The sequence below is a fragment of the Ruditapes philippinarum genome, unplaced genomic scaffold (assembly GCF_026571515.1).
Source record: "Ruditapes philippinarum isolate M1 unplaced genomic scaffold, ASM2657151v2 ctg5028_1_1_1_1, whole genome shotgun sequence".
In the NCBI taxonomy this organism is placed as follows: Eukaryota; Metazoa; Mollusca; class Bivalvia; order Venerida; family Veneridae; genus Ruditapes; species Ruditapes philippinarum.
Window position 1 is genome coordinate 10869 of NW_026866552.1, and position 27004 is coordinate 37872.

General features: G+C 32.4%; 1 protein-coding gene across 1 annotated transcript; it reads right to left on the minus strand.

Moving 5' to 3' along the window:
• Positions 1-296: 296 nt before the first annotated feature.
• Positions 297-27004, minus strand: LOC132732852 (retinol dehydrogenase 11-like). The gene is made up of 5 exons (XM_060719371.1): positions 26872-27004; positions 2903-3063; positions 2245-2484; positions 743-832; positions 297-534 (listed from the first exon to the last, which is right to left on the minus strand). Exons 2-5 carry the CDS (start codon positions 3054-3056, stop codon positions 335-337), a joined length of 684 nt encoding a protein of 227 aa, XP_060575354.1. The 5' UTR covers positions 3057-3063; positions 26872-27004; the 3' UTR covers positions 297-334.

The following is a 27004-nucleotide window of genomic DNA, read 5'->3' on the forward strand; positions in this document are numbered from 1 at the left end:
AACGGTCAAATGTTAATAATCAAAATGTTAAAAATCATGCTGCGAATAGGACTGACACTAGATAGAGAGCAAATTTATCGAATTACTGTTGTAAATTGCCATATAATGAATCAGTAAGAAAATCTTTAATTATGCCTGTGAATGTGCACAACATGCATAAAAATTCAACCTAGTTTCAAGGCTCTAAAAGTGAAACTTAGAACCAGTCTAAACTAGGCATTTGATTGGATGTTGATAAATAACAATTTTCAAAATCAACCAATAGTATGAAAGTATTTGTAGACTGGTTTCTGGATTCATATTTTTGCCTCATGACTAGTTCGAGATTTATTATTTATAACAAACCTGTCCCTTCTGTCCTTCTTGCCAGTTCTCTAGTAAACAGGATATTTGCTAGTTTGGTATCAAAGTAACAGTTGTGAATAGAATAGTCTTTTTCTGCCCTCAGGTTCTCAAAGTCAATCCCCTTTGACCAGTTATGAGCCAAGGATGATACATTCACTACTCTACTGGGCTGTGACTTCTTAAGCAGGTCTGATAATATAAATCATGAACCAGTTATTGTGAATTCAATGAAAAACAAAGCATTACAGGTCATCAGAATTCAAGATCATAAATTTTGCCTAAATTTTATTAATGTCAAAACACAACTATGAAAAGCATACATGTACCAGTCAATTAATTAAATGTGTTCAACATTAAATTAGAAACATTATAAAATAGGAAGGCTGAACTATTTTACCCATGAGAAGGTTTGTGAGAAGGAAAGGTCCAAAATGGTTTGTTGCAAACGTCACTTCAAATCCGTCATCTGTTTTTGTCAATGGCACAACTGCATAAAAGATTATTACTCGATACAAATTGTACAATCATTCAATTTGATATAATTTAAAAAATCTTATTTTGCTTATTTAGTTTTAACATTTTTGGTCACAACTTTGCGGTCAGTCCCTAACCGACTTTCCTAGAAAACTGACCAGTAATTACCATTTTTTCTGCAAGTGACCAACTACTTATCCAACATGCTTTCTGAATTAGCTGCGAGAGACAAATGGCCCTTAGACTCAATGTTGAAGATCACATAAAAATTTTGCCTTGTCAAAGACTTAACAAAGCGACCCATGGATTACAAATCCAATGCTCTCCCTATCAAGCTAAGCCAGCAGTCTATTAATCTTGTCCAATTCAAACAGAGCAAATATCTTCTGAATTCCCATAATTACACAGTAAATATAATTCATATCATAAATAATAAAGTTTATACCTTTACTGTCACAGCAAAAGATTAAACTTTTATCTACTTATTCTACTTCAATATCAGGGATTTCCATACACAAATTTTATAAATGTAATGCTGCTTGCACTTCTTTGAAAGTCATTTTTGTATCTACACATTTTATAGTTTTTCTGTTGAAAACATTTTTAAGGGTAAAGGTTTTGCCAAAAATTTTCAAAACAAACATATACATTTAAATATTAATTTTTTTCCCAACAATGTTTTAAGAAGTACCGGGAATGGGAGTTAGACTCTAAATTTTAAAAAGGGTTAAATTTCTTTTTTCAGTCCCGTTTTCAAAAGGGGGATATTAAAAACTATAATAAAATTTTCAGTGATTTAACTCACACAGTGTTACACAGTCCCTATAAACACTTGACAGAAATCATGATCAAAAAATAGAAAAATATATATAATATTGCTTTTGTTTGTTCTTACATTTTTCATTCATAAATTTACAAGGAGATGAAATAGCCTTCTAAAAGTACATTTCAGCGTGTTAAAAGGCAAGATTATAGCATTTAATCATTCAATTGCCTTATCTGGTATATACTGGAATAAGGTATTTAGTGTTGTGCTCCAACAATTTTTTTAGTCACACTTAGAGCTGTCATTGTTTCAGTGCAAAGCATATCAATGATATATAGATAAAGGATGGCAAATATCGACAAAACACCAACATATGATTGCTCATAAATGGCAATTGTATGATTTTTTAAAACCATTTTTGTCATCACTTCTATGAAGCATGTCCAACATGTAATGACAGCATAGTTTTAAAAATGGACATCCACTTCTGTGTATGTTTTGGGTGAATTTTATAATTTAAACAAATTTCATTAATTAGTCAAAATTATCCATTTTTTCAAATTTGTAACGATTTGCTGATTTATAGAAAAATATCACCAATACTTGATATCGTTTCTATCAAAGACAGCTCTAGTCAGACTATAACTAGTTTGCTATACCTGACATTTCTGCATTGTTGACAAGTATGTCTAATCTGGTCTCTTTCTCTTTGAACAGTTTCACAAACTCTCTCACAGATTTCATCAAATTTAGATCTAACTTCATAGCAAGAACATTTTTATTTCCAGTCTTTTCTTGTATCTTATCCACAGCCCTCTGACCTTTAACAAGGTTACGGGAAGCTAAAATCACTCTTGCATTCCGTCTTGCAAAGTCTAATGCTGTGTAGAAGCCTATACCTAGAAAAGAAACAACATTATTGTGTATTTGATTGTATTTTAGAAAGGAGAAAGCTTTATGCATGTAGTATCATTACAGTTTAGTTATTATCGGTATCTATGCTTCTAATCTAGAGTATGAAAAGAGAATTCAAAAGTAATAAAAAGTTTTAAGTGACATAATACTCATTTTCCACTGTCAAGCTGATCGTGATATACACTGAGCACTTGCATTTCAGTCAGTACATACTTTGAGATTTTCACAATCAATGATGAATGGATTAGTCTATACTGAAGGAGAAATTTTCAATATACATACTGACAGGCACAGATGTGCTAGCTGATTTCGGTCTGCACTGGCTGCATACATGTGAGTAGAAACTGTTGCCACCAGAAGGGCAAGAGTTAACTTAAGACACTTTACATAGAGGACTTATACCTGTATTGGCCCCTGTGACTATGGCAACCTTTCCTAAGAGATTTACGTCACTTGTACATTTTCCTTTAATACTCTCCAAATACAGTTTCAGAATGACCAGTGATGTCAGTATCACTATGAAAACTGCAATAAGTATCTGCCAAACAATATCCATAATTCTCCTGTAAATTGAAAAGTAAATTATCAATCAATGTTATTTTATACATGTTCAACCTCTTAAATTAAATAAACACTTTAAGAATTGCAACAAGGTAGGCCATATAAGGGCTACCAGTAGTCCAACTTATTGTACTATGTGACGAGATATTGTGCTATTTTGTGTATGGGCAATATTTCATGAAATTTTGACCCAGACCAACAATATCTCAGAATATAGCTTCAAATGGCATGTCAGTATATTTTGACTAAGGGCTACCAGTTCGACAATATGCTGAAAAAGGATTTTCGGGGCTGAATTTAGGACCCACTCTTCTCCTCATTGAGTGTAAATTCCCACTATCTTTTGAAAAACGATGGCTGGAACTTTAGGCTAGCAATATGGGCCCATACGGCTAGCCACCTCAAAAAAAATTACTCCTTCAATTTATTTTTGATGCCTGAGATTTGTATCAAGTACACATTATATTTTGTTCTTTATTTAACATACCTGCAAAATTCATAATTCAATTTTAATTCTGCAAATTTATTGATTTATTTCATAATCTGTTAATTACATAACACTGAAACTTTCTACACCCTCATGAGGAGGTCAATCTAATTTCAATTTTTAAATAGTCTTTATTGATAACTTTGTTTAATATTGCAACTTCATTAACCCCAACAGAACTACCAAATGTCATGATAAAGAATCAGTATGGTAATTACAAGAGTGGTGAGTTGACATTTGGACGAGCTGACCGTGGCCGTATAGAAAAAGTTATTAACAACAACAACAAGTGACCTAGCTAGTCCTATAAATATGACGTCGCTTTGAGATATTTTTGCTTCTGGGCTTGACTGACATAAACTATAACAAGCCTGTAACGTTTGATATATTGGACTACAAGTGACCTTGGAAAAAATTGCAATCAAAAATGACTTTTCAAATCAAAAATGACTTTTCAAAACTGACTATTCGACTGTAGATAAATGTAAAACATCGTGTAATATGCAAAATACCAAAATATGTCAATAAGTTTCTTCCATGCTGAATTTCAGATGTGTACCTTATTAGATTCCTTTAATATGTGTCCTTTCTAGAAAGCTTATCATAGGGCTGTGACATTTTTATTAAAATATTAGTTAAATCATTTCATACTTAAGTTCAGGCTTAGGTATTCATTCATGTGCTTCTAAGTGTGAACAAACATTTTGATATTTTGATGTGACATCATATGCCTTACAGAAACATAGTGTAAATACACAATAAGTGTAAGCGTTACACTATAGTCTAGTTGTGTCAATTAAAAGGTATTCTTTTTTTATTTTAAACAGTCTTAAAGTTGGGTATGTGATTAATAGAATATTATATTTGTGTATGTTCTTAACTTAATATATATAACTCATTGAATAAAATAATATTTTGTTTCCATAATATAATTTTATTCAACTCATTCAATAAATTCAATATTGAACCGAGAGGCTATACACTCATTCAATACCCTCTATAATGATTATACATAGTTACTCCCCTTTGTTGAGTAATCATCACCATTGATACTGCAATTTATTGGCGTCCGCGCCGAAGCGCGGCGCCCTTATGGAATGAAATCAGATTTTGTGAAAGGGCGACAGCAACTTCTCGAGCTTTTTAGTCGGTCATAATAAAAGCCGATCATTCCGATCGGTATGATGGTGCTTGATTATTAATTAAGAATGAAATGTCGAGATATGTTACAATGAATAGCGAACTGGAGAATTTTCGCAATGCAAACATTTTCAAATGAAATAACCTTTTCCGTCAATAAATCGCGCTCTTCGGGGGTTTTTTTATTTATCATTTTGTAGTACACAGTGGGTTATCATGGTATGTTATTGTTGTACATGTATCCTAGAATGATCAGTTGATGACCTAAATATTCCGAAAATCTATTTATAGATATATCTTTTATCACTCCTATCGGTAATTACCGGTTTGTCCCGGTCTACTTTGACCGGGATTTACTAGTGACTGGCGAATAGTACCACACGTTTATTGTCCGGTCTCTCCCGGTTTTGTAGTAGATGTTTGATATCGTTACAATTAAAAAAACAAAAACAACAACAATAGCATGTTTCATTTTATCTATATGAGATAAAAAAAACAATAAAAATGTACAATAATTGAGAAAATGTACATTTTATGGTATAAATTTGACATTATCAACTTTGAAACATTTTATTTAATTTGTTATCCGTGTTTAGTAAAGATGCCGAGGAATTATTCAAAGTTACGAATTAGATTTTATTAATTATTCAATTGATTGATAATTTAAAAAAATGATAAAGAAAAATACAAATGTACATGTACATGGTTTAAGAATAAACAATATTATATATTGAAAGATAAACCATAATTTACTGACTTTTTCCAGTTAAGTTTTGACTTATAATCGTCGGTTAATATGACAATTAAATTCTTGAAATTTATTTTACAATTTTAATAGAAAAAAGAGTAGTAAAAACCCAGTATTAAAATAGCACATAAAACACAAAAAAGAAAAGAAAACAATATTATAAAATTTGTATTTTTTTTATTAAAATAAATAGATATTACATTTATTGTATAATAAACAATTATGCTCAACATTATCAACATGGTAATATAACCAGTGTCATATTTTTACTAAGTGTGAACAGATACCTTAAGAGGGGGTCTTCGCTAATAGCGATAACATAATAAGGGACAATTACAAAGGTGTGGTACGTGTTGATCATGCGTCACACATATGGATTATAAATGATTGTGTACATGTATATCGGTTGCTATTAATAACCACGATCATAAAGAAATAACAAGTAATATTCTAATCTCTAGCATGCCAATCAAAGTTCATAATGAACAATGTCTTTCGTCCGCTCACTCATAAGTGATATACATTTCTGGTAGTTTATAAGAATATCTTGTCATAATATGTCTACTAGTTCATCTTCACTTGCTGCATTTCTTGCTTGGACGCCCTTTGATGCTTTGCATCAATGCTTTTCTTGTTTATCAATTTAATAAAAACGGTGTTGATACTTACAGATTTAGTTTTATTTAATATCAGATTGTGAATAATTTAAACGTGCTGTCATCCGTCGATAGGTATAAACATTTAATATAGATTTCATAGAAGAATTTATTAGACGCTCATTATTTGAATAAGTTATGTGTTGGACTTAATTCTTACCTTGTGTGAATCCAATATTAACAATATTGAATACTTACCTTCTTTGGGCTGTAGTGATCACGTAATATTACTTTTTGATTTTCTTTGTGAGTTCAAAGAGCTTTATACTGGAAATGGTTTTTACATGTATCAAAAATGTGACTTACTAGGTTTCTCTAATGAATGGCAGCTATTAGATTGGATTTTGCTTTTTGAAAATTGTAATATCCATGAAAATGTGGGAAATATTTTCAAATAAGTTCTATGAATGTGTTAATAAATATGTTCCAATGTCTAAACCTAAGAAACGATTTAAACCGAAACCACTTTGGATGACTGGGGAAACCCTCAAACATATTAAAAAGAAAAGACATGCATGGGATAAGTACCTTGCAACAAGACGCCATGAGGACTATGATGAATACAAAAGTATAAAAAATGCTGCAAATGACATTATTAAAAATGCTAAAAGAAGCTATGCGAAAGTTATATCACGCAAAGCTAAGACAGAACCAAAACATTTTTGGAAATATGTTAAGAACAAAACTAAATCAAGAGATGGTGTTTTCAATTTGAAAGACGAGAATGGTAATTTTACAACCTCAAACCAGCAAAAGGCTGAATTGTTAAATGAGTTCTTTACAACAGTTTTACAAAAAGAAAATTTGGATTGTGTACCTAACATGAAAGATAAGACTGTGTTAAAAGACCTTGATGATATACATATCTCGGAGAGTGAGGTGTTGAATTTATTAAAGGAACTTGATCCAAATAAATCAATGGGTCCAGATGACATACACCCATACATAATAAGAGTCTGGCTGATGTTTTTGTTCGGCCGTTAACCGCTATATTTAGAAAGTCACTTGAAAACGGATTACTTCCAAATGCATGGAAAGATGCAAGAGTATCGCCAATTTTTAAAAAAGGAAGCAAAACAAATCCTAGTAACTATCGACCAGTTAGTCTAACATCAATATTGTGTTAAACATTGGAAAAAATTATTCGAAAGCACATTATGAAACATATTGAAGAAAATAAATTATTATCTGACAATCAGTATGGTTTTCGGACAAGAAGGTCTTGTGCTTTACAACTTCTAAATGTATTAGAAGAATGGAATATTTATATGGAAAATTATCAAAGCTGGGACACCATATATCTTGATCTAGCAAAGGCTTTCGATAAAATATGATAAACAAGATCAACAAGGAAAGGTGGCGTTCAATGAACGCAATCCCCATATGACCCAGCAACAAGAACCAATCGCAAGGAGCCCAGGCGGACCCCAAACAAAAACAGGACAGGGCAAAGACAGAGCACGGACAGGTTAATCATTAAATGATATTATTTGTAACTGATTAGGAATTCAAAGAAAATAATAATAGGCCCACAAAGGGGAAGGGGACAGGAGACCGGGGGATGGTGGGGGGGGGGTTAAAGTCCCACATGTACGTTTATTAAATAAAGTGTCATCTTTTGGAATCAAGGGAAATGTTTGATGGTGGATAAAAAGTTTTCTTTGCAATAGAAGACAGTGTGTATCAATTAAAGGTAGTACGTCATTGTGGAAAGCAGCGGATAGTGGAGTGCCGCAAGGTAGTGTGTTGGAGCCGGTACTTTTTATTATGTATGTGAATTGATATCACAGATGATGTCAAAGCATTAAAATATTTTTGCTGATGATACAAAATTGTATACACCAACTAGCAAGTCGGATGTCCTCCAAAATGATATTGACTCAATTATGAACTGGGCAGTAAAATGGGAAATGAACTTTAATGTTGATAAATGTAAGGAGATGCATTATGGTCATGCAAATCCTCAAAAACAGTATGTTATGAATAACAAGACTTTATTGGATACTACTCAAGAAAGAATGTGATCTAGGAGTTATTTTTGAAAAAGATCTTAAAATTTAGCAAAAACATATTTCTACTAAGATTAATAAGGCCAAATAGTATTTTAGGCCTTATTAACCGGTCTTTTGAATTTTTAGATGAATACACCTTTGTGAAATTGTATACAGCTTTGATTCGTCCTCATGTTGAATTTGCAAATGTTGTGTGGAATCCATATTTAATAAAAGATATATCAAGTCTAGAACAAACTTCAACAAAGAGCAACACAACTAGTTTCATCATTAAAAGATCTGACATATATTGACCGTCTTAAAAAAGCTTAAACTGCCAAGTCAAATACATCGCAGATTAAGAGGGGACATGATTCAGACTTTCAAAATAGTAAAAGGCTTAGATGACTGTGTTTTTGAAAAAAAATTTAGTTATTCGGCATCAACAAGGGGACATAATTTAAAACTAGAAATGCCTCGTAGTAGAACAACTCATTGCCTACATCAGTTTTCAAGACGTGTAATTAAAACATGGAATAATTTGCCAAAAAGTGTAGTAGACTCAAAAAGTGTTCATGAATTTAAAATAAAACTAGACCAACACTGGACCGGAGACACTCCATATAAAGTTTTAAATGTTTATTGAAAAGTATGCTGTTATAATTGTACAGCAGAGTGAACAGAAATAGATAAAAGTATATATAATTAAACATAGAAGTGGTGAGAGCAATAAGAAGAAGTACTGTAAGATTGTCAAAAGAAGAGGGGCTTAAAAAGGGCTTGGCCCTTCCATCAGAGCCCAGAATCATCCTACATGTATCCTACAGGTATAATAACGTAAGGAAAACGTTTTTTTTTATATGGTCAAAACGCTTTTTAGGGATCGAGTATAAATAACCTATTGACCCTTTGTAATGCGTATATATATCAGAGTTTTATTGCCGAATGAGAGAGTTGAATTTGAGGTTGATTAGATAACTTGTTTAAAGTAAATTAATATTTTATTTTTGTAACTTTGTTGTTATTACTTGCTACGAGCTTCCTTCCCATAGATAATAGTGCCGGCTCGCCGGTATTACGATAGGATTTTACTGAGAAACAACCTAAAACTCCGAATCCATCCAAAAATTTAATCGAAGGTTGGCTTCCAGCTTTCTTAAAAAAAATTATCTGTCAGGGCTGGAGTCCAAAATTATTTAGCCAATGAAATTTAATCTTAGCGTCAAAAAAAAAACTTCAATTTTCACGCAATTTTTAAAAAGCAGCAAGTATTGCTTTGAGCGCAAAGATATAATGATGATTAAAATGTTTGTTTTCATGAATTCTTTTCAATAAATCATATTTACACTGACTTTTGATTTAGCGATTTCACCTGTTTTCTCTGTAGTAAGTTTTCGTTTGGTTAATAAACATAAGTGTACATCTGGTTCTGTGCATTTTTTTCTTTTTCTTTTTTCCGGTCATTTTATCCTTTCCGGTATTTAATGTATGTATTTACTGGCCGGGATCCGGGATCGTATTAGATATAGAGGAAAAACTAATAAACTATATTTGTCTTGATTATTGTCGTTATGAAAGGCCATTAAACGTTTAGTTTTTATTATTTTTTTATTGTATGTAATGAACGTTAAATTAATTTAACTTGGGATATAGATATATTTAGAGCTATTTATTAACAAACTTAAAATGCGGAAATCACAATACTTATAATTATATGCCTAATTAATTGGAAAAATCAAAGACTATATTCTTGAATTGGTCAAATCCCGGGACCCCTAAATGTTTTAATACGATCCCAGCTTTTCTGAAAACTATATTCTTGAATTGGCCAATTCCTGGGATCTCTATATATTTTAATAAGATCCCGGCTTTTCTGAAAACTATATTCTTGAACTGGTCAATTCCCGGGATCCCTTTTATGTTTTAATACGATCCCGGCTTATCTGAAAAAATCTTCTTAGACTGGTCAATTTCCGGGATCCCTATATTTTTTAATACGATCCCGGCTGTATTGATTGACAACTTGTGTTTACTTTAGGACTTTTGTCTGTCACTCATTCCAATACTAAACAAGAAAAGCATTGATGCAAAGCATCAAAGGGCGTCCAAGCAAGAAATGCAGCAAGTGAAGATGAACTAGTACACATATGATGACAAGATATTCTTATAAACTACCAGAAATGTATACCACTTATGAATGAGCGGACGAAAGACATTGTTCATTATGAACTTTGATTGGCATGCTAGAGATTAGAATATTACTTGTTATTTCTTTATGATCGTGGTTATTAATAGCAACGGATATACATGTATGCAATCATTTATAATCCATATGTGTAACGCATGATCAACACGTACCACACATTTGTCCCTTATTATGTTATCGCTATTAGCGAAGACCCCCTTAAGGTATCTGTTCACACTTTAAGTTAGTAAAAATATGACACTGGTTATATTACCATGTTGATCATGTTGATCATAATTGTTTATTATACAATAATTGTAATATCTATTAATTTTAATTAAAAAAATACAAATTTTATGAATATTGTTTTCTTTTATTCTTTTTTGTGTTTTATGTGCTATTTTAATACTGAGTTTTTACTACTCTTTTTTATTAAAATTGTAAAATAAATTTTAAGAATTCAATTGTCATATTGACCGACGATTATAAGTCAAAGCTTAACTGGAAAAAGTCAGTAAATTATGGTTTATCTTTCAATATATAATATTGTTTATTCTTAAACCATGTACATGTACATTGTATTTTTCTTTATCATTTTTTTAAATTATCGATCAATTGAATAATTCATAAAATCTAATTTGTAACTTTGAATAATTCCTCGGCATCTTTACTAAACACGGATAACAAATTAAATTATTAAATAAAATGTTTCAAAGTTGATAATGTCATTTTAATACCATAAAAAATGTACCTTTTTCTCAATTATTGTACATATCACGGATTTATATTACATATAAATCCGTGTACATATTTATTGTTTTTATCTCATATAGATAAAATGAAACATGCTATTGTTGTTTTTTTTCTAATTGTAACGATATCAAACATCTACTCCAAAACCGGGAGAGACTGGACAATAAACCTGTGGTACTATTCGCCGGTCACTAGTAAATCCTGGTCAAAATAGACCGGGAGAGACCGGCATTTACCGATAGGAGTGATAAATAGATATATCTATAAATAGGTTTTTGGAATATTTAGGTCATCAACATACATGTACAACAATAACATACCATGATAACCGACTGTGTACTACAAAATGATAAATACAAAACCCCGAAGAGCGCGATTTAGTGACGGAAAAGGTTATTTCATTTGAAAATGTTTGCATTGCGAAAATTCATTGTAACATATCGCGACATTTCATTCTTATTTAATAATCAAGCACCCTCATACCGATCGGAATTTTCGGCTTTTATTATGACCGACTAAAAGGCTCGAGAAGTTGCTGTCGCCCTTTCACAAAATCTGATCTCATTCCATAAGAGCGCCGCGCTTCGGCGCGGACGCCAATAACATATTACAACTTAACTTCGTATAAAGAGACATCTTTATGAATTCTACCTATCTAACATTTTTTGGTCAAGGTCAACAGGCCATATAGTAAATGTGCATAGACATAGGGACTTCATTCTATCTGTTTACATGCATCTTCATATAAAATCATATTCCTCTTTGTTAAACTGATAGAACTGGCTTCCATAACTTTATATGTCACTTTTATTTTGATGTTCGATGAAGTCTTTTCAGCTAACAGAACTGTCATTTTTACATCTAAACACACCCTGGAAAAAAATTACGAAGCGAGTCGCTACTAGCTTTTTTAAAAGCTATCCTTGTTAAGTTGTTAGTTAAGTGAAAACCGGGTTGCTTAAATATAAATATTGTTTACTGTTTATTGATGTGATATAGACAAAAGGAACTGATAGATAAGATACAGCTGCAGAATATTGTATAGTTTATTTAAGAAGTCTGACGGATAAGTTTTAGTATTTATTTTATAAAAATACCTATTTATAAAAATACTCCTAATTTCAAATATAATTAATATTTTTTGTGAAATCATTTCTTACAAATCATAGTGACAAGGTAGTCCTGAGAAAAATTATATATATATTAATTTAACTTTTATAGATAATACGATATTTGAAATATAGGCAATTTCTCGGTGCACGTTACAGATATTTTTGGTGGCAGCGGTGGGATATATTAGATCTTCTAGTTGTAAAGATACGTAATTAAGGTTCATAGTATTTTAATAAGGTCTGATAGATAGTTAACACTAACACTTACTCACGTTTATCTTTTTATTTGTTTTGTCATACAGAAGTCTGACGAATCAGTAAAGGTAGCATTTTTTTAAGAACATAATATTTGTCACAAGATTAATTATTGTTATTTTACACTGCAAAAATGGCTAATCCTTGGGACGATGATGGAGAGATGAGTTTGAAAAGGAAACTTAGATTTTTAGAAATAGAGAACGAAAGTTTAAAACTTCAAATGGAAATTCGAGTATTAGATCAATATATATGTGAAACAAATATTTCCCCGTCCACATTAAATTCTACAGAATTTTTTAAGAAATTGAATGACATGGCAACTTCTACACCTAAAGAAAATTTGAGAAACGTGTCTGACAGGGTTTTAAGTCAAGAAAGTTTTACTGATGCATATGACTCTCAGTTTGAAAATCTGACAGGAAACACAAAACCAAAATCACATGATTATTCACAGGTGATAGCCTCAGTAAATGGAAAAGGCACACACATTTATGAATCTCGCAAGAGTATGCATCAGAGTACGCAGACTCCGACTATGGGACTTAAAGATAATAGACATAGAAATGATACTTGCAGAAAGACATCATTTTTACAACGTTTTTCACCCAGAAATCAAACAGAATTATATAGGGCACAACTTAGAGATAGGAGACAGAGAGCCTCAGAAACTTTATCACAGATGGGTCAGGACATTAGAAGGTTAACAAATTTAGCTTACCCATCAGCCCCGACAGAAGTCAAAGAAGCCTTAGCTAAAGAGCAGTTTATAGATTCTTTGATAAATTCTGACATGAGACTTCGAGTTAAGATGACCAGACCTACAAATTTAAATGATGCTATCAGGCATGCTGTTGAGCTTGAAGCTTTTAACACAACTGAAAGAAAGCGATTAGATAGACAAGGTTTTACAAGATCGGTAAACAGGGATAATAATAACGTACAAAATGATAGAAATAGGTCGAATTTCAAACATAACACTCCAGTAAAACCAATTTTTACTCAACATTCCCAACAAAGGCAATTTTCTGGTCAAAGTTTCTTTTCTCGTGAGTTAGAACAACTTAAAAAGTCTATGGAAGAAATGAGAGCTATGTTCAAAAATTTTCAGACCCAAAATTCACAATATTCTGAAAGTAAACCTGAACAAAGTAGAAATATGCAACAAAGTAGAAATATGCAATCTTCCAATATTTCAAACACCATGCAAAATAAACATTCATCTCATAACATTTATGAAAATAGAAATAGGGTCCCATTTACTTGTTATAAATGTGGAGATATCGGACATATACAAAGAAATTGTCCTAAACAACCAGAAATAAATAATACACAAACTCTAAAATCCCAGCAAGAGACACATCAGTCCGTACAAAGTTCAACGAGGCATGGATCAGGTTTATACATAGATGCAAAAGTTAATGATGTTAGTGTTTCTTGTTTAATTGACACAGGTGCAACTCTTACGATAATATCTGAAAAATTATATGACATGATATGCGAGTCTACGATACCACTTGAATTGAAAACATGTAGCTTTAATATTGCTACAGCATCTGGCGAACCATTACAAATAAAAGGAAAAGCTAATGTATCAATAGAAATTGAGGGTCAAAAGAGTCTCTTTGATGTTGTTGTTTCTTCAATAGAGACTGATATCATTTTAGGTATTGACTTTATGCAATCACAAAACATGATCATAAATGTAGCATCCAGCACTATATCTGTCAGAGGTAAGTCATGTAAATTGAAATGTCAAGGGCCAGTCGGATGTTATAGAATAATATGTACAGATAGAGTTTTTGTCCCAGCTAGAAGTGAAGTTTTAATACAAGGTAAAGTTCAAGAAAAAGAGTTTTCCAATAAAGGTTTATTCATGATAGAGCAAAGTAAACGTCCCTTATTAGACAATAATGGTTTGATAGCACGAGCAGTAGTTCAAGGAAATGAGAAAGTTCCCGTCAGATTGATGAATATATCCGATGATAATCAAGTACTGTATCCGGGAACAAACATTGCATTGATGAGCCCTGTTGATAGTATAAGTACACCAGTGATCAAAAATAGATCTGAAACACAGCTTCCAGGTCATTTGACGGATCTTTATGAGCGAGCTATAGTTGATTTAGATAAAAATCAAAGTAAACAAGTCAAAAAGCTTCTAATGAAATATTCTTCAATATTTTCTGTAAATGATTCTGATCTTGGTCGTACCGGTATTATTAAGCATCAGATACCTACCGGTGATGCAAGACCCATAAAACAGCCGATAAGACGTTTGCCAGAACACATGAATAAGGAGGTAAATACACAAGTTCAAGAAATGTTGGATAAAAATGTTATACAGCCATCAACAAGCCCTTGGTCTAGCGGAGTAGTTCTTGTTCGAAAGAAAGACGGAACTCAGCGATTTTGCATTGATTATCGCAAACTTAATAATGTAACAATCAAAGACGCTTATCCAATTCCACATGTTGACGAGTCACTAGATCAATTATCAGGCAGTAAATGGTTTTCGTGTTTAGATTTGTCATCAGGTGATTGGCAGGTTGACGTTGACCCATCAGACAAAATATAATCGTTATGGGCAAAGATTTTGATGTTATGCTGAATAATTTAGATACAGTTTTTCAACGTTTGTCAACAGCTGGATTAAAACTTAAGCAAAGAAAGGCTGTTTATTTGCTAAGAAAGTAAAATTTTTAGGACATATAGTGCCTGAAAACGGGATTGAGACCGACCCTAAGAAAACGGAATGTATTCGGAAATGGACGTCACCTACTAGTACAAAAGAAATGCTTTTCTTAGGGCTTTGCTTAGTCGCATTTAATAATACATCCAGATACCTTGATGATATTTTTAATTTATGTAACTCTTATTTTGATCAAATGGTGTCTGACTATTATCTCCATGAACTACAACTTAATAAAACGAACTCTTGAAATTTTAGTACATCATTTTTGGATCTTCATATTACTATCAACAACAATTCTATTCACACGAAAATCTATGACTGAAGAGATGACTTTGACTTTTGTATAGTTAATTATCCACATTTAGATGGAGACGTACCCCATGCAACATTCTACGGGGTGTATGTTTCTCAGTTAATTAGATTTGCTAGAGCTTGAAGCAGGATTTTAACGAGCGGAATATTTTATAACCAGCAAGCTTCTAAAACCGGGCTACCGCTATCATAAATTACGGAAATATTTTACAAAATTTTACAATTTTAATTTTGATTTAATTTCAAAATTCAATAGTGATTTAAAAACTCTTCTGCGACAAGGAATTAGCCAGCCTGGTTCTTATGGCGGTGCGATTTACAGACTCAATCAAACCGAGTCTGCAATTCTCTTGTAATTTTGTTGTGATTAATGCTTCCGAGGGATCACTTTGTTTCCATAATTTTTTACAATCTTCGTAAGATTTTGGGTCATGGTAATTTTTCTGTTGTTTTTACTAAAATCATTAAACGTTTTATTAAAAGAGGTTATGACCCTACTATTTTAAGACATTCTGCATGCTTAGTGTTCAACCCTTTTACAGTTGAACACTACGCTTTCCTCTTTTGATTACATCTGACGGACCAAGTGGGAGACTATGATGGGCAGTTTTGAAAGCCCTTTGGGACTGAATTGTCTTAATGTTCGTCTGCTGCCTTGCTTCGTCGGGCCCTTGTAGGTGATTTTCTTGTTGCTCTGTCTTCCTTTAGGACATTGAGTACTTTTGTTATGGTCATTGGGTTTACTTTTATATGTTTCTACATGATCATTTTGGTTTTTACATATTTAACCTTTTGTAACCATAACAACTGTTGGAATTTCACTTGGCGGGGATTCATTTTATTTACACTGTCTCGTTAATAGGAACATGGTGGGGCTAAGAGCGAGGTTTGGTTCACCATTAACCGGTTTAAACACCCCAGCATTACTTGTGATGCTGACCGTTCCAAGGCCGTGCCCCTCTGTGTTCCTCAGATGTATGTCTATGTTGTTTCATACTGTTTTGGTGACACTTTTGATTGTGTCCCTTGTTGTTTTCTCGTCTACGGTAAGTATCTTCCCCTTTGCCCCTAGTTTTTATTTCTTTGATTTACCCCCCCCTTTCCCCGGTCTCCTGTTCCCTTCCCCTGTGCCCTTTGACTTTGTGGGCCTATTATTCAATCATCTATTTGTTTTCTTTGAAATCCTTATCAGTTACAAATTATAACCTGTTATTCAATCATTTATTTGTTTTCCTTGAATTCCTTATCATTTAAGTGATTAACCTGTCCGTGCTCTGTCTTGTGCCCTGTCCTGTTTTTGTTTGGGGTCCGCCTGGGTTCCTTACCACTGGAGTCATATGATGGTTGCGTTCATTGAACGCCGCTTTTCCTTGCTGATCTTGTTTATCAAATTTTGTAGCTATTATCGGAAGTTTATTGAGAATTTTTCTGCTATAGCAAAGCCGCTTCATCGTTTGAGAAACATAGAAAATTGACATGGACACAAGATTGTGAAGAAACATTTAGAATATTAAAACAAAAATTAGTTGAATCTCCGGTACTTTCTCATCCAGATTTTTCGAAACCGTTTATTCTTGATTGTGACGCTTGTCATGAATCTATAGGAGCTATTTTGTCTCAAAATATTGATGACAAGGAACATGTTATTGCCTATGCTAGTCGCACATTAACCAAGTCTGAACGGAAATATTGTGTTACCCGTAAGGAATTATTAGCTTTGGTACATTTTGTGAAATATTTCAGGCATTATTTGTATGGAAAGAAATTTTTAGTCAGAACGGATCATGGATCTTTAAGATGGCTCATGAATTTTAAAAGCCCCGAAGGTCAAGTTTCTAGATGGATAATTGCTAGATGGATTAAAATTCTATCAGCTTACGATATGAAAATTGAGCATAGACCGGGAAGAATACATACAAACGCAGATGCATTTTCAAGAATACCATGTAAGCAGTGTGGAATTACAGGTCATTTATATCATTAAATTGTCGTTTAACATTTTTCAAATTGGTGAAAATGTTTTTGTTTATTTTCCAGTTAAGAAAGTAGGATGTTCCTCTAAGTTGACATCTTATTGGAGAAGACCATTCAAAATTGTTGAGAAATATCAGATGTTTTGTACAAAGTTAATTGTGGCCAGTTTGCTTCATTACAGATCATTCATGTTAATAGATTAAAGAAATCAAGAAGTCAGACTTTATTTGAACCAAATGATGAAATGACATCTAATACAGATCAGCAGATTGTTAATGATGTTGAATCAGTGTCTGATTCTCTTTCAGATAATGACCAGTCACAAGATGAAGGTGATAATGATGAGATTGTTATTAGTAAATTTGGTAGAAAAATAAAGAAGCCATTATATTTAAAAGATTATGTATGTTCTATTTGCAGGATGGCTAATGCAAAGGTTATAAGTCCAAAAGTAATTTGTGCAGTATGTAAGATGAGTCTCGCTCTGTCAAAGTATGAAGAACATATCTTGAAGTGTATAACAGAAAGACCAAGATGTGATATTTGTGGGAAAACATTTAAGAAGGCATATTATGCAAAGTTACATAGAGCAAGACAACATGAGAAGAAAGAGATTGCTACAAATCACAAAGATATTGATACGGAAATTGACAATGGAAATAAATCAGAAGAAGACAATCTGATAGATCAGCATGTTGATATTGATGATATGGTTATAGATGAAAATGAGAAACAAGTATCTGATGTGGATGAGGAATTAGACTATCTTGATGATATAGGCAGTAGTCCAGATGTGTCAGTTTTGGAAGAGATCAGTGATAGTGAGAAAAATATTGACAAGAATAATAATGATAAAAGTATAGTAATGAATAAGTCAGAGAGCTGTGTTGATACAAATATTGATGAGAAGTTATGTGGTAAAGAACGTGTTTTCGAAGGAAGGCTCGTAAGGAAATTAACAAGGCCCCAACCTGTTGTTGGGACAGAGCAAAGGAAAATGGTTGGACCCTTGTTCAGAAAGGCAGCGGTTACGGCCGCAATGTTGAAGAGAACACGTGAGTTGGGATCAGTGAGTGGTGGGAAAACTGTGGGGAAGAGTGCGGAGCCTGAGAGAGATGTTGGTGAGTCGGTTCAGGTAGAGGATGATGGGGAATTAAATACAAGTGTGAATGATCAAGAGGAAAGTAATGAGATAAATAAGATGAAATTAGAGTATGAATTGGAGAAGGTTAAATTAGAGAGAAGGCGAACAGAATTAGAATTTGCTAGATTAGAGTCTACAGAAAGGATGAAAGAGGAACTACAGTTCAAGAAAGAAATGATCGGTCATAATTATGTTAAATATAGTAATCTACGTTATTTTTATGTTTAAATGGATATAGCTTAAGAAAAAGTTCAGAAATTGTTCGATCCTTAAAGATCGTTCAGCACGACATTATTGTTGTGCTTGTGGTATTTTTTGTTTCAACTTTTCGGCATTTTCTAGTTGGGTGGTTCCAATATTCCTACTTGAATAATGTTGAATCACCCTTAGGATATGTTGCCTGTTTTTTAAATTTGTCTTTTGACGTCTTATCTGTGATACGCAGGCTTCATAACCTCTGACCCCCTTTCAAAATTCCATTTTATTTAGTTCCGCCCATTGTTTTCTCGTTTAGGGCACACGCTTTTTATTACTTGGGGACCATACGCCGCTTTTCATGGAATGGCACGGAAGTGTCACATTGAAGGTTCCATGATAACCGCCGTATGAACACATCTGCAGGTGTTTCTAAATTCAAAATTTTACTATTTCATGTTTAAATGTTGAATTCTGCTTAAGCCGGTGCTAGGGGGCGTGGACGGTAACTTGCACTTTCCAGTACCGTCCATGAACAGGCTCAATCAAACCGAGCCTGCAACATTTTCAATTTTGCCGTGTTGGGCTTTCTTTAGGGATTCTGTATTTATCTATTTTATGATCACATCCGTGTTATTTGTGCCGTGTGGCGGCTGTAAAAAGTCTCCCCGTACATTTAATCAATGATGTTATATTTTCGATCCTTGAAGATCGTTCAGCACGACATTATTGTTGTGCTTGTGGTATTTTTTGTTTCAACTTTTCGGCATTTTCTAGTTGGGTGGTTCCAATATTCCTACTTGAATAATGTTGAATCACCCTTAGGATATGTTGCCTGTTTTTTAAATTTGTCTTTTGACGTCTTATCTGTGATACGCAGGCTTCATAACCTCTGATCCCCTTTCAAAATTCCATTTTATTTAGTTCCGCCCATTGTTTTCTCGTTTAGGGCACACGCTTTTTATTACTTGGGGACCATACGCCGCTTTTCATGGAATGGCACGGAAGTGTCACATTGAAGGTTCCATGATAACCGCCGTATGAACACATCTGCAGGTGTTTCTAAATTCAAAATTTTACTATTTCATGTTTAAATGTTGAATTCTGCTTAAGCCGGTGCTAGGGGGCGTGGACGGTAACTTGCACTTTCCAGTACCGTCCATGAACAGGCTCAATCAAACCGAGCCTGCAACATTTTCAATTTTGCCGTGTTGGGCTTTCTTTATGTGAGTTTGAAATATACGAGTATAAAAAGAGATTAAAAGTTTTGTTTTACTTTGAAATTGTTTTGTAAATATATATGAATAATTGAATATGCGGGACGCATATAAACGGAGGCGTGGGTAATGTAATGATTATACATAGTTACTCCCCTTTGTTGAGTAATCGCCATTGATACTGCAATTAATTTATCAAACGACAGTTTGCTTTAATATATTATCAAGTTAAAGGGTTTTGATACTTACAGATTTAGTTTTATTTAATTTTAGATTGTGAATAATTTAAACGTGTTGTCATCCGTCGATAGGTATAAACATTTATTATAGATTTTATAGAAGAATTTATTAGACGCTCATTATTTGAATAATAACGTAAGGAAAACCTTTTTATATGGTCAAGACGCTTTTTAGGGATTGAGTATAAATAATGGGATAACCTGTTGACCGTTTGTAAATGGATTTGTCTCTGCGTATATATACCAGAGTTTTATTGCAGAATGGGAGAGTTGAATTTGAGGTTGGTTAGATAACTTGTTTAAAGTAAATTAATATTTTATTTTTGTAACTTTGTTGTTATAACTTGCTACGAGCTTCCTTCCCATAGGGAATAGTTAAGCAGTTAGTTAAGTGAAAACCGGGTTGCTTAAATATAAATATTGTTTACTGTTTTCGTGATATATTTACTGATGTGATATAGACAAAAGGAACTGACAGATAAAATCAGCTGAAGAGTATTTTATAGTTTATTTAAGAAGTCTGACGGATAAGTTTTAGTATTTATTTTATAAAAATACCTATTTATAAAAATACTCATAATCTCAAATATAATTACTATTTTTGTGAAATCATTTAAGGATCATTTCTTACAAGTCAAAGTGACAAGATAGTCCTGAGGAAAATTATATATATATTAAAATTATTAATTAAACTTTTAGAGATAATAAGATATTTGAAATATAGGCATTTTCTCGGTGCATGTTACACACTCCATTTATTGAGCCTGGTTATGAGAAATTATGAAAACTGCAACATCTCCATATTTTTAATTTTAAAGATCTGAAAAATTTAAACAGCTCAAACAATGGAGCCAGTAATATATTTTCACTTTTGGGATAGATCTACAAGTTTTCAACAGTTCAAATTTTTATACTCATACATGTACTGTACAGTATGCATAGCCATGGAAGAAAGTTAAGATTAAAATTCTTGAAAATCTTGAATTTCCTCACTTTGATGATTGTTTTATCTAAGAGATTAATTACATAAATTTTGGTATTAATTGCTTTGAGTAAATAATTTCTTGGCTGCCATTTTCCCACAGACACTTGGAGTATAGACTCCGCCCTTCTCCGCCCCTGAATATAAAAAACTAAAGTATTATCTATTACAAGAATTAGTTTTAAATTGTTGCTTATATTAGTATGAGACGGTTAAGTGTATATCACGTGAACAAGTTTGAATAGAATTTCATAACGTTTTAAAAAAGTCAATTTTGTTACCAACGCTTCAATTTCCTGAAGATGCCAAGCTTCGAAATGTAAACACAACTGACCTACATATATTTCAAGTATTTATGTTATCGCATGCCATTTATTTCTGGTGTAAATCAGTCGATGCATATATCCTTTTAATAAATAAATGCACGTTATTTAAGAAATAATATAACCCAAACTGTGATTTTATCGCTCAATATCATCACTGTTTGGAGTTCGGATGCGAGGAATTATATCACGAGGGCGAGCCCGAGTGATATAATGATGCGCATCCGAACGACAAACAGTGATGTTATCCAGCGATAAAATCACCGATTTGGATATATTATTTCGATTCTAACATGACATAAACAAATAAATGCTGCCGTACCTGATATTAAGCAAAATTGCGCCTGATTTGTTACCGTAGTAGTTGCGATTGCGATCTTTCTAGTCTAATGACGGGAACCAAATTCGGGCAAGGAACAAGAGAATCATTAAATACGCAAGGAGATTTTATTGGCGATACGGACACAGCGGAAATATTTTTGCAAAACAGGCAAAACGTGTTCGACATGTAACTCATGAAAATAATTAACATTTAAGTTATAAAACAGATTAACTGATTGAAAAAAGGACGTTTATTTTAAAATGTATCGCAAATATTTGCAATAGGTTATTTTGAAGGATGCTGACGATTTGATTTTTTACTACATTTAGTGGTCCTATACCTAGATTCTAGACGAATATGCAATCTTTAGTTTAATCAAGTAGTTTAATCTTTTATATATAAAAAACAAAAACAAAACGTTACTAAGAATTTATATATATATATATATATATATATATATATATATATATATATATATATATATATATATATATATATATATATAGAAATGAGAGAATATATACACACATACCACCACATCGATATGCCAGTCCAATTACGGCACAGCGCCTAGCAGAACAGTCATGAAAGCATAGCCACTGCTCATCCACCATCACAAAAATGGTGGTTTCAGAACAGCTTTATATACAGTCACAAACTGCACTACACATTGAAACAAGCTCAGCATTCTCATATATAGAGTTTGTTCTCTGTTAACATATCTCACAAATCAACGATGACATTTTATTGTCTTCTTCACTGATTTCTTTAACAATGCTATTAAAAATAACAAAGACCCGGCATTTTTATGGAAAAATTTAAAGGACGTTTCAAATCTAAATAAAAAAGGTTGTATTACAATGCCAGACAGACTTGTGACAGGTAATAAAGAAATTTACGGAACTGTAAATATTATAAATGAATTAAACAAGTATTTTGTCAATATCTCGAATGTCATACATAAAACAAAGTTTTCAAATACAAATTTTTCAAAATTAAAAGAAACTTTAAACCAAAAGCTAATATATCATGAATTTAATATTGAATTAATTACACCGTTTGAAGTAAAACTTATTATTGAAAAACTGAATATTAAAAAATCTACAGGATTAGATGGAATTGGACCAAACATCATCAAATATTGTGGAGATTATATTACACCAATAATTGCATCAATAATAGTATTAAATCTAATATTTTCCCAGATGATTTAAAAAGAGCTCGAGTTATACCTATTTTCAAATCGGGGGATAAGAATGAAGCAAATAACTATCGACCGATATCAATTTTGTCAACTATATCCAAAATATTTGAGCGCCATATTGCCAAACAAATACACTCATTCTTTGAAAAAACGAACATAATTCATAATAAACAATCAGGATTTCGTAAAAATCATTCATGTAATACTGCACTAATTAGTTTAATAGATACTTGGTTAAAAGATGTTGACAGTGGAAAAATTATCGGGACTGTATTCTTAGACTTAAAGAAAGCCTTTGATTTGGTTGACCATGAAATACTTTTGCATAAACTTAAACTTTATCATTTTTCTGAAAATGCCGTTAAGTTCTTTAAGTCATATCTTTCTAACAGAATACAACTGGTTAAAATAGGTAATCTTCAATCTCAGTCAATGAAAATAATTTCCGGTGTTCCACAAGGCTCAATATTAGGACCTTTATTATTTCTAATATACATAAATGACATAGCTTTCATAGGTAATGATATAAAAATTGATTTATACGCAGATGATTCTACTCTTTATGAGTCCGGAGAAAATATATCAAAAGTAGAAATAAAACTTCAAGATCATTTAAATAGCATTGACAAATGGTGCAAAATAAATAATATGGCCTTAAATCCAGATAAATCAAAATGTATGGTAATAGGAACAAGACAAAAAGTAAATATTATGAGAAAATTAATTCTTAAGATAAATGAAATAGCCCTTGAAAATGTAACTGATCAAAGAGTCTTGGGTATTTGCATAGATAACAACTTAAAATGGCACTTGCAAATTGACAATGTTTGTAGAAAACTTAACGGAAAAATTGCCTTATTGAAAAAAATATCGTATTTTTTGCACTTTGATATGAAATTATTGTTTTACAATGCATATATATTGCCCATTATGGACTATTGTTGTATTATATGGGGTAAAGGAAACACAAAGTACATAAATAATGTTTGTAAGTTACAAAAACGAATTGCTAAAATCATTTTACAGGAACCTCAAAGATCTCCGTCAATAAATCTATTCGAAACTCTTAATTGGTTACCGTTCCTTGACAGATGTAAATACCACACGGCGGTGCTTGTTTTTAAAACTTTAAATAACATGGCACCGACTTATATGACAGAACTGATGACTTTATCCGACAACAAAATATATAACTTAAGATCTAGGTCACGAAAAGATATTGTATTATGGACAAGACCTAAAACAAATTATATTAAAGACACATTTTCTTATTATGGCATGAACATTTGGAACAATATACCTTTAAATATTCGTAATGCTAATAACCTTAAATGTTTTAAAGAAAAATACAAAGCATATCTTGATATTCATATGAGTGAATGAATGAGTGAATGAACGAATAAATATATGAACGAATAAATATAAACGAATGATGCAATATATGTATATGTTTAAACAAATTGTTGAGTGTCTGTCGAAAAAATATATGAGTTGTAATATTTTAAAAATTACATATTATACATTCATTTTTCTACCTATGCATATCCTGTTGTTGTTGTTGTTGTTGTTTTCTATTTCAGAAGGCCACATTGGAAATAAGATATATATGATTGTTATTGTATGTTCTTAATGTGTAACCTTCTTTAAATAAAGATATTATTATTATTATTATTATTATTATTATTATTATTACTGATTGGGACCAGAGAACTATATATCTATTTCCGAAAGTCAACTGGATCACGTAAGATCAAGTAGATCCGTAGGATACAATGAATTTAGACAGATAAAGTATATATAAAGGGAGATAATTAAATTCAATACAGTTATACTTTCCCCTGCGTGGGATCACTTAAGATACAAGTGTGCAGATAAATTGATAGAAATGAGAGAATATATACACACATACCACCACATCGATATGCCAGTCCAATTACTGTTCTGCTAGGCGCTGTGCCGTAATTGGAGAAAGTATAACTGTATTGAATTTAATTATCTCCCTTTATATATACTTTATCTGTCTAAATTCATTGTATCCTACGGATCTACTTGATCTTACGTGATCCAGTTGACTTTCGGAAATAGATATATAGTTCTCTGGTCCCAATCAGTGAAGAAGACAATAAAATGTCATCGTTGATTTGTGAGATATGTTAACAGAGAACAAACTCTATATATGAGAATGTTGAGCTTGTTTCAATGTGTAGTGCAGTTTGTGACTGTATATAAAGTTGTTCTGAAACCATCATTTTTGTGATGGTGGATTTGCTTTCATGACTGTTCTGCTAGGCACTGTGCCGTAATTGGACTGGCATATCGATGTGGTGGTATGTGTGTATATATTCTCTCATTTCTATCAATTTATCTGCACACTTGTATCTTAAGTGATCCCACGCAGGGGAAAGTATAACTGTATTTGAATTTAATTATCTCCCTTTATATATATATATATATATATATATATATATATATATATATATATCAATTATATATATATATATATATCAATTTATTCACAACTATTATTTGATATTACAGACATATGTTTGCTATTTGTAGAATAAGATACAGTCCGTCCTAAAATTCATTCGAACGAACATTATGCAATTCGCACCAATTTAAATGGACATATTCTCGGCACACATTGTCTTGAATTCATTTTAAGTTTACCATCATTTCAATTTTTATTGTTAATCTAATTTATTTTGCTTCGCCCAGACGTTTCAATCATTGTCGCAACAGACAAACATTTCAGACTTTCAGACACATAATAAGAACATGGGGAAAAAATTGATTAGTGCTTCGGATATTCAACTGTAATAGAGAACGATTTTCAATTCAGATTTTGTACATTACCTGTGACTGTTCACATCATTTGGCGGCGTCTTTGATATGCACCGTCAACATTTAACTTGTTTAGTTTTTGTACTGATTAGGGGAAGTAACCGCTGCGGGAATTTTGGTTCTCGGCATTTAGCGCAAAACAGTGCCGAAACTCATTCCAGTCGTCTCACATCAAAGGAAAGTGTACGTTGTTATCTTTATGAAAATAATTATGATATTTTAGGGACTTTTTTAAACGTTGTTGAAATAGCGGAAAACAAGTTTTATGACCAGGTCGTAATAATATGCAAACATATTTTGACGTACGGTTTGCACGATAAAAATAGACACGGTGTATACAAGTGCGGATCAAGAAAGGGGAGCCACGCACATAACCCAAGTGTCTGTGCATTTTCCATGTTCGTTTCGTTTCGTTCAAAGCCTTGATGGCCGTATTGTCACTCCGGTATTTACAGCTAAACTCTGGTATTTTCGATTACGGTAAAAACTCTCATGTAGGGTTACAATTAATATGAATTGTAGCATAGTTTGGGGACCTTTCTGTTGAAAAAGTGTCAGAGTTAAATCGTATACTTATACATGCACAGTGCGGTAACTGGAGTGCAGGTATCAGTTATCCGCACTCCAGATATTGCCCGTTGATTGGCTCATTTTTGCTGGGGTTTACTTATTGTGACGGCAGAGAAAGTGAAAGCGGCAGAAATATCATATTCAAATGCTCGTTCATTGGTTACTTTTTCTAGGGTTTCATATTCTGATAACAGGGACGTGTTGTTATGTTTGACTATGATACAAAAGAGAAAGAGCACCAAAACACTCGGCAATCTGATTTATACTCGGGTGCTACGCCCCCTCGTACAAATCAGATAGCCTCGTGTTTCGGTGCTCTTTCTATTACATAGAATCTACTGAGAAAAAAAAATTATCAACAGACCGTTGTCCAGGAACTGCAATTGTTTCTACTTCCGGGTATTATTATTTTCCGATAAAATACATATTTTAGTAAAAATACTAGAAAAAATAAATACTCACCTAACCCGAATAATCCAGTTATATATAAGTTTTGTAAAAGCAGAAATTGTCAGCGTAAAATATTCTTTAAAACACCGAAAAACATCGAATGATTTCACCAATAATTTATCGACAATCAATGTCAGATGACGTA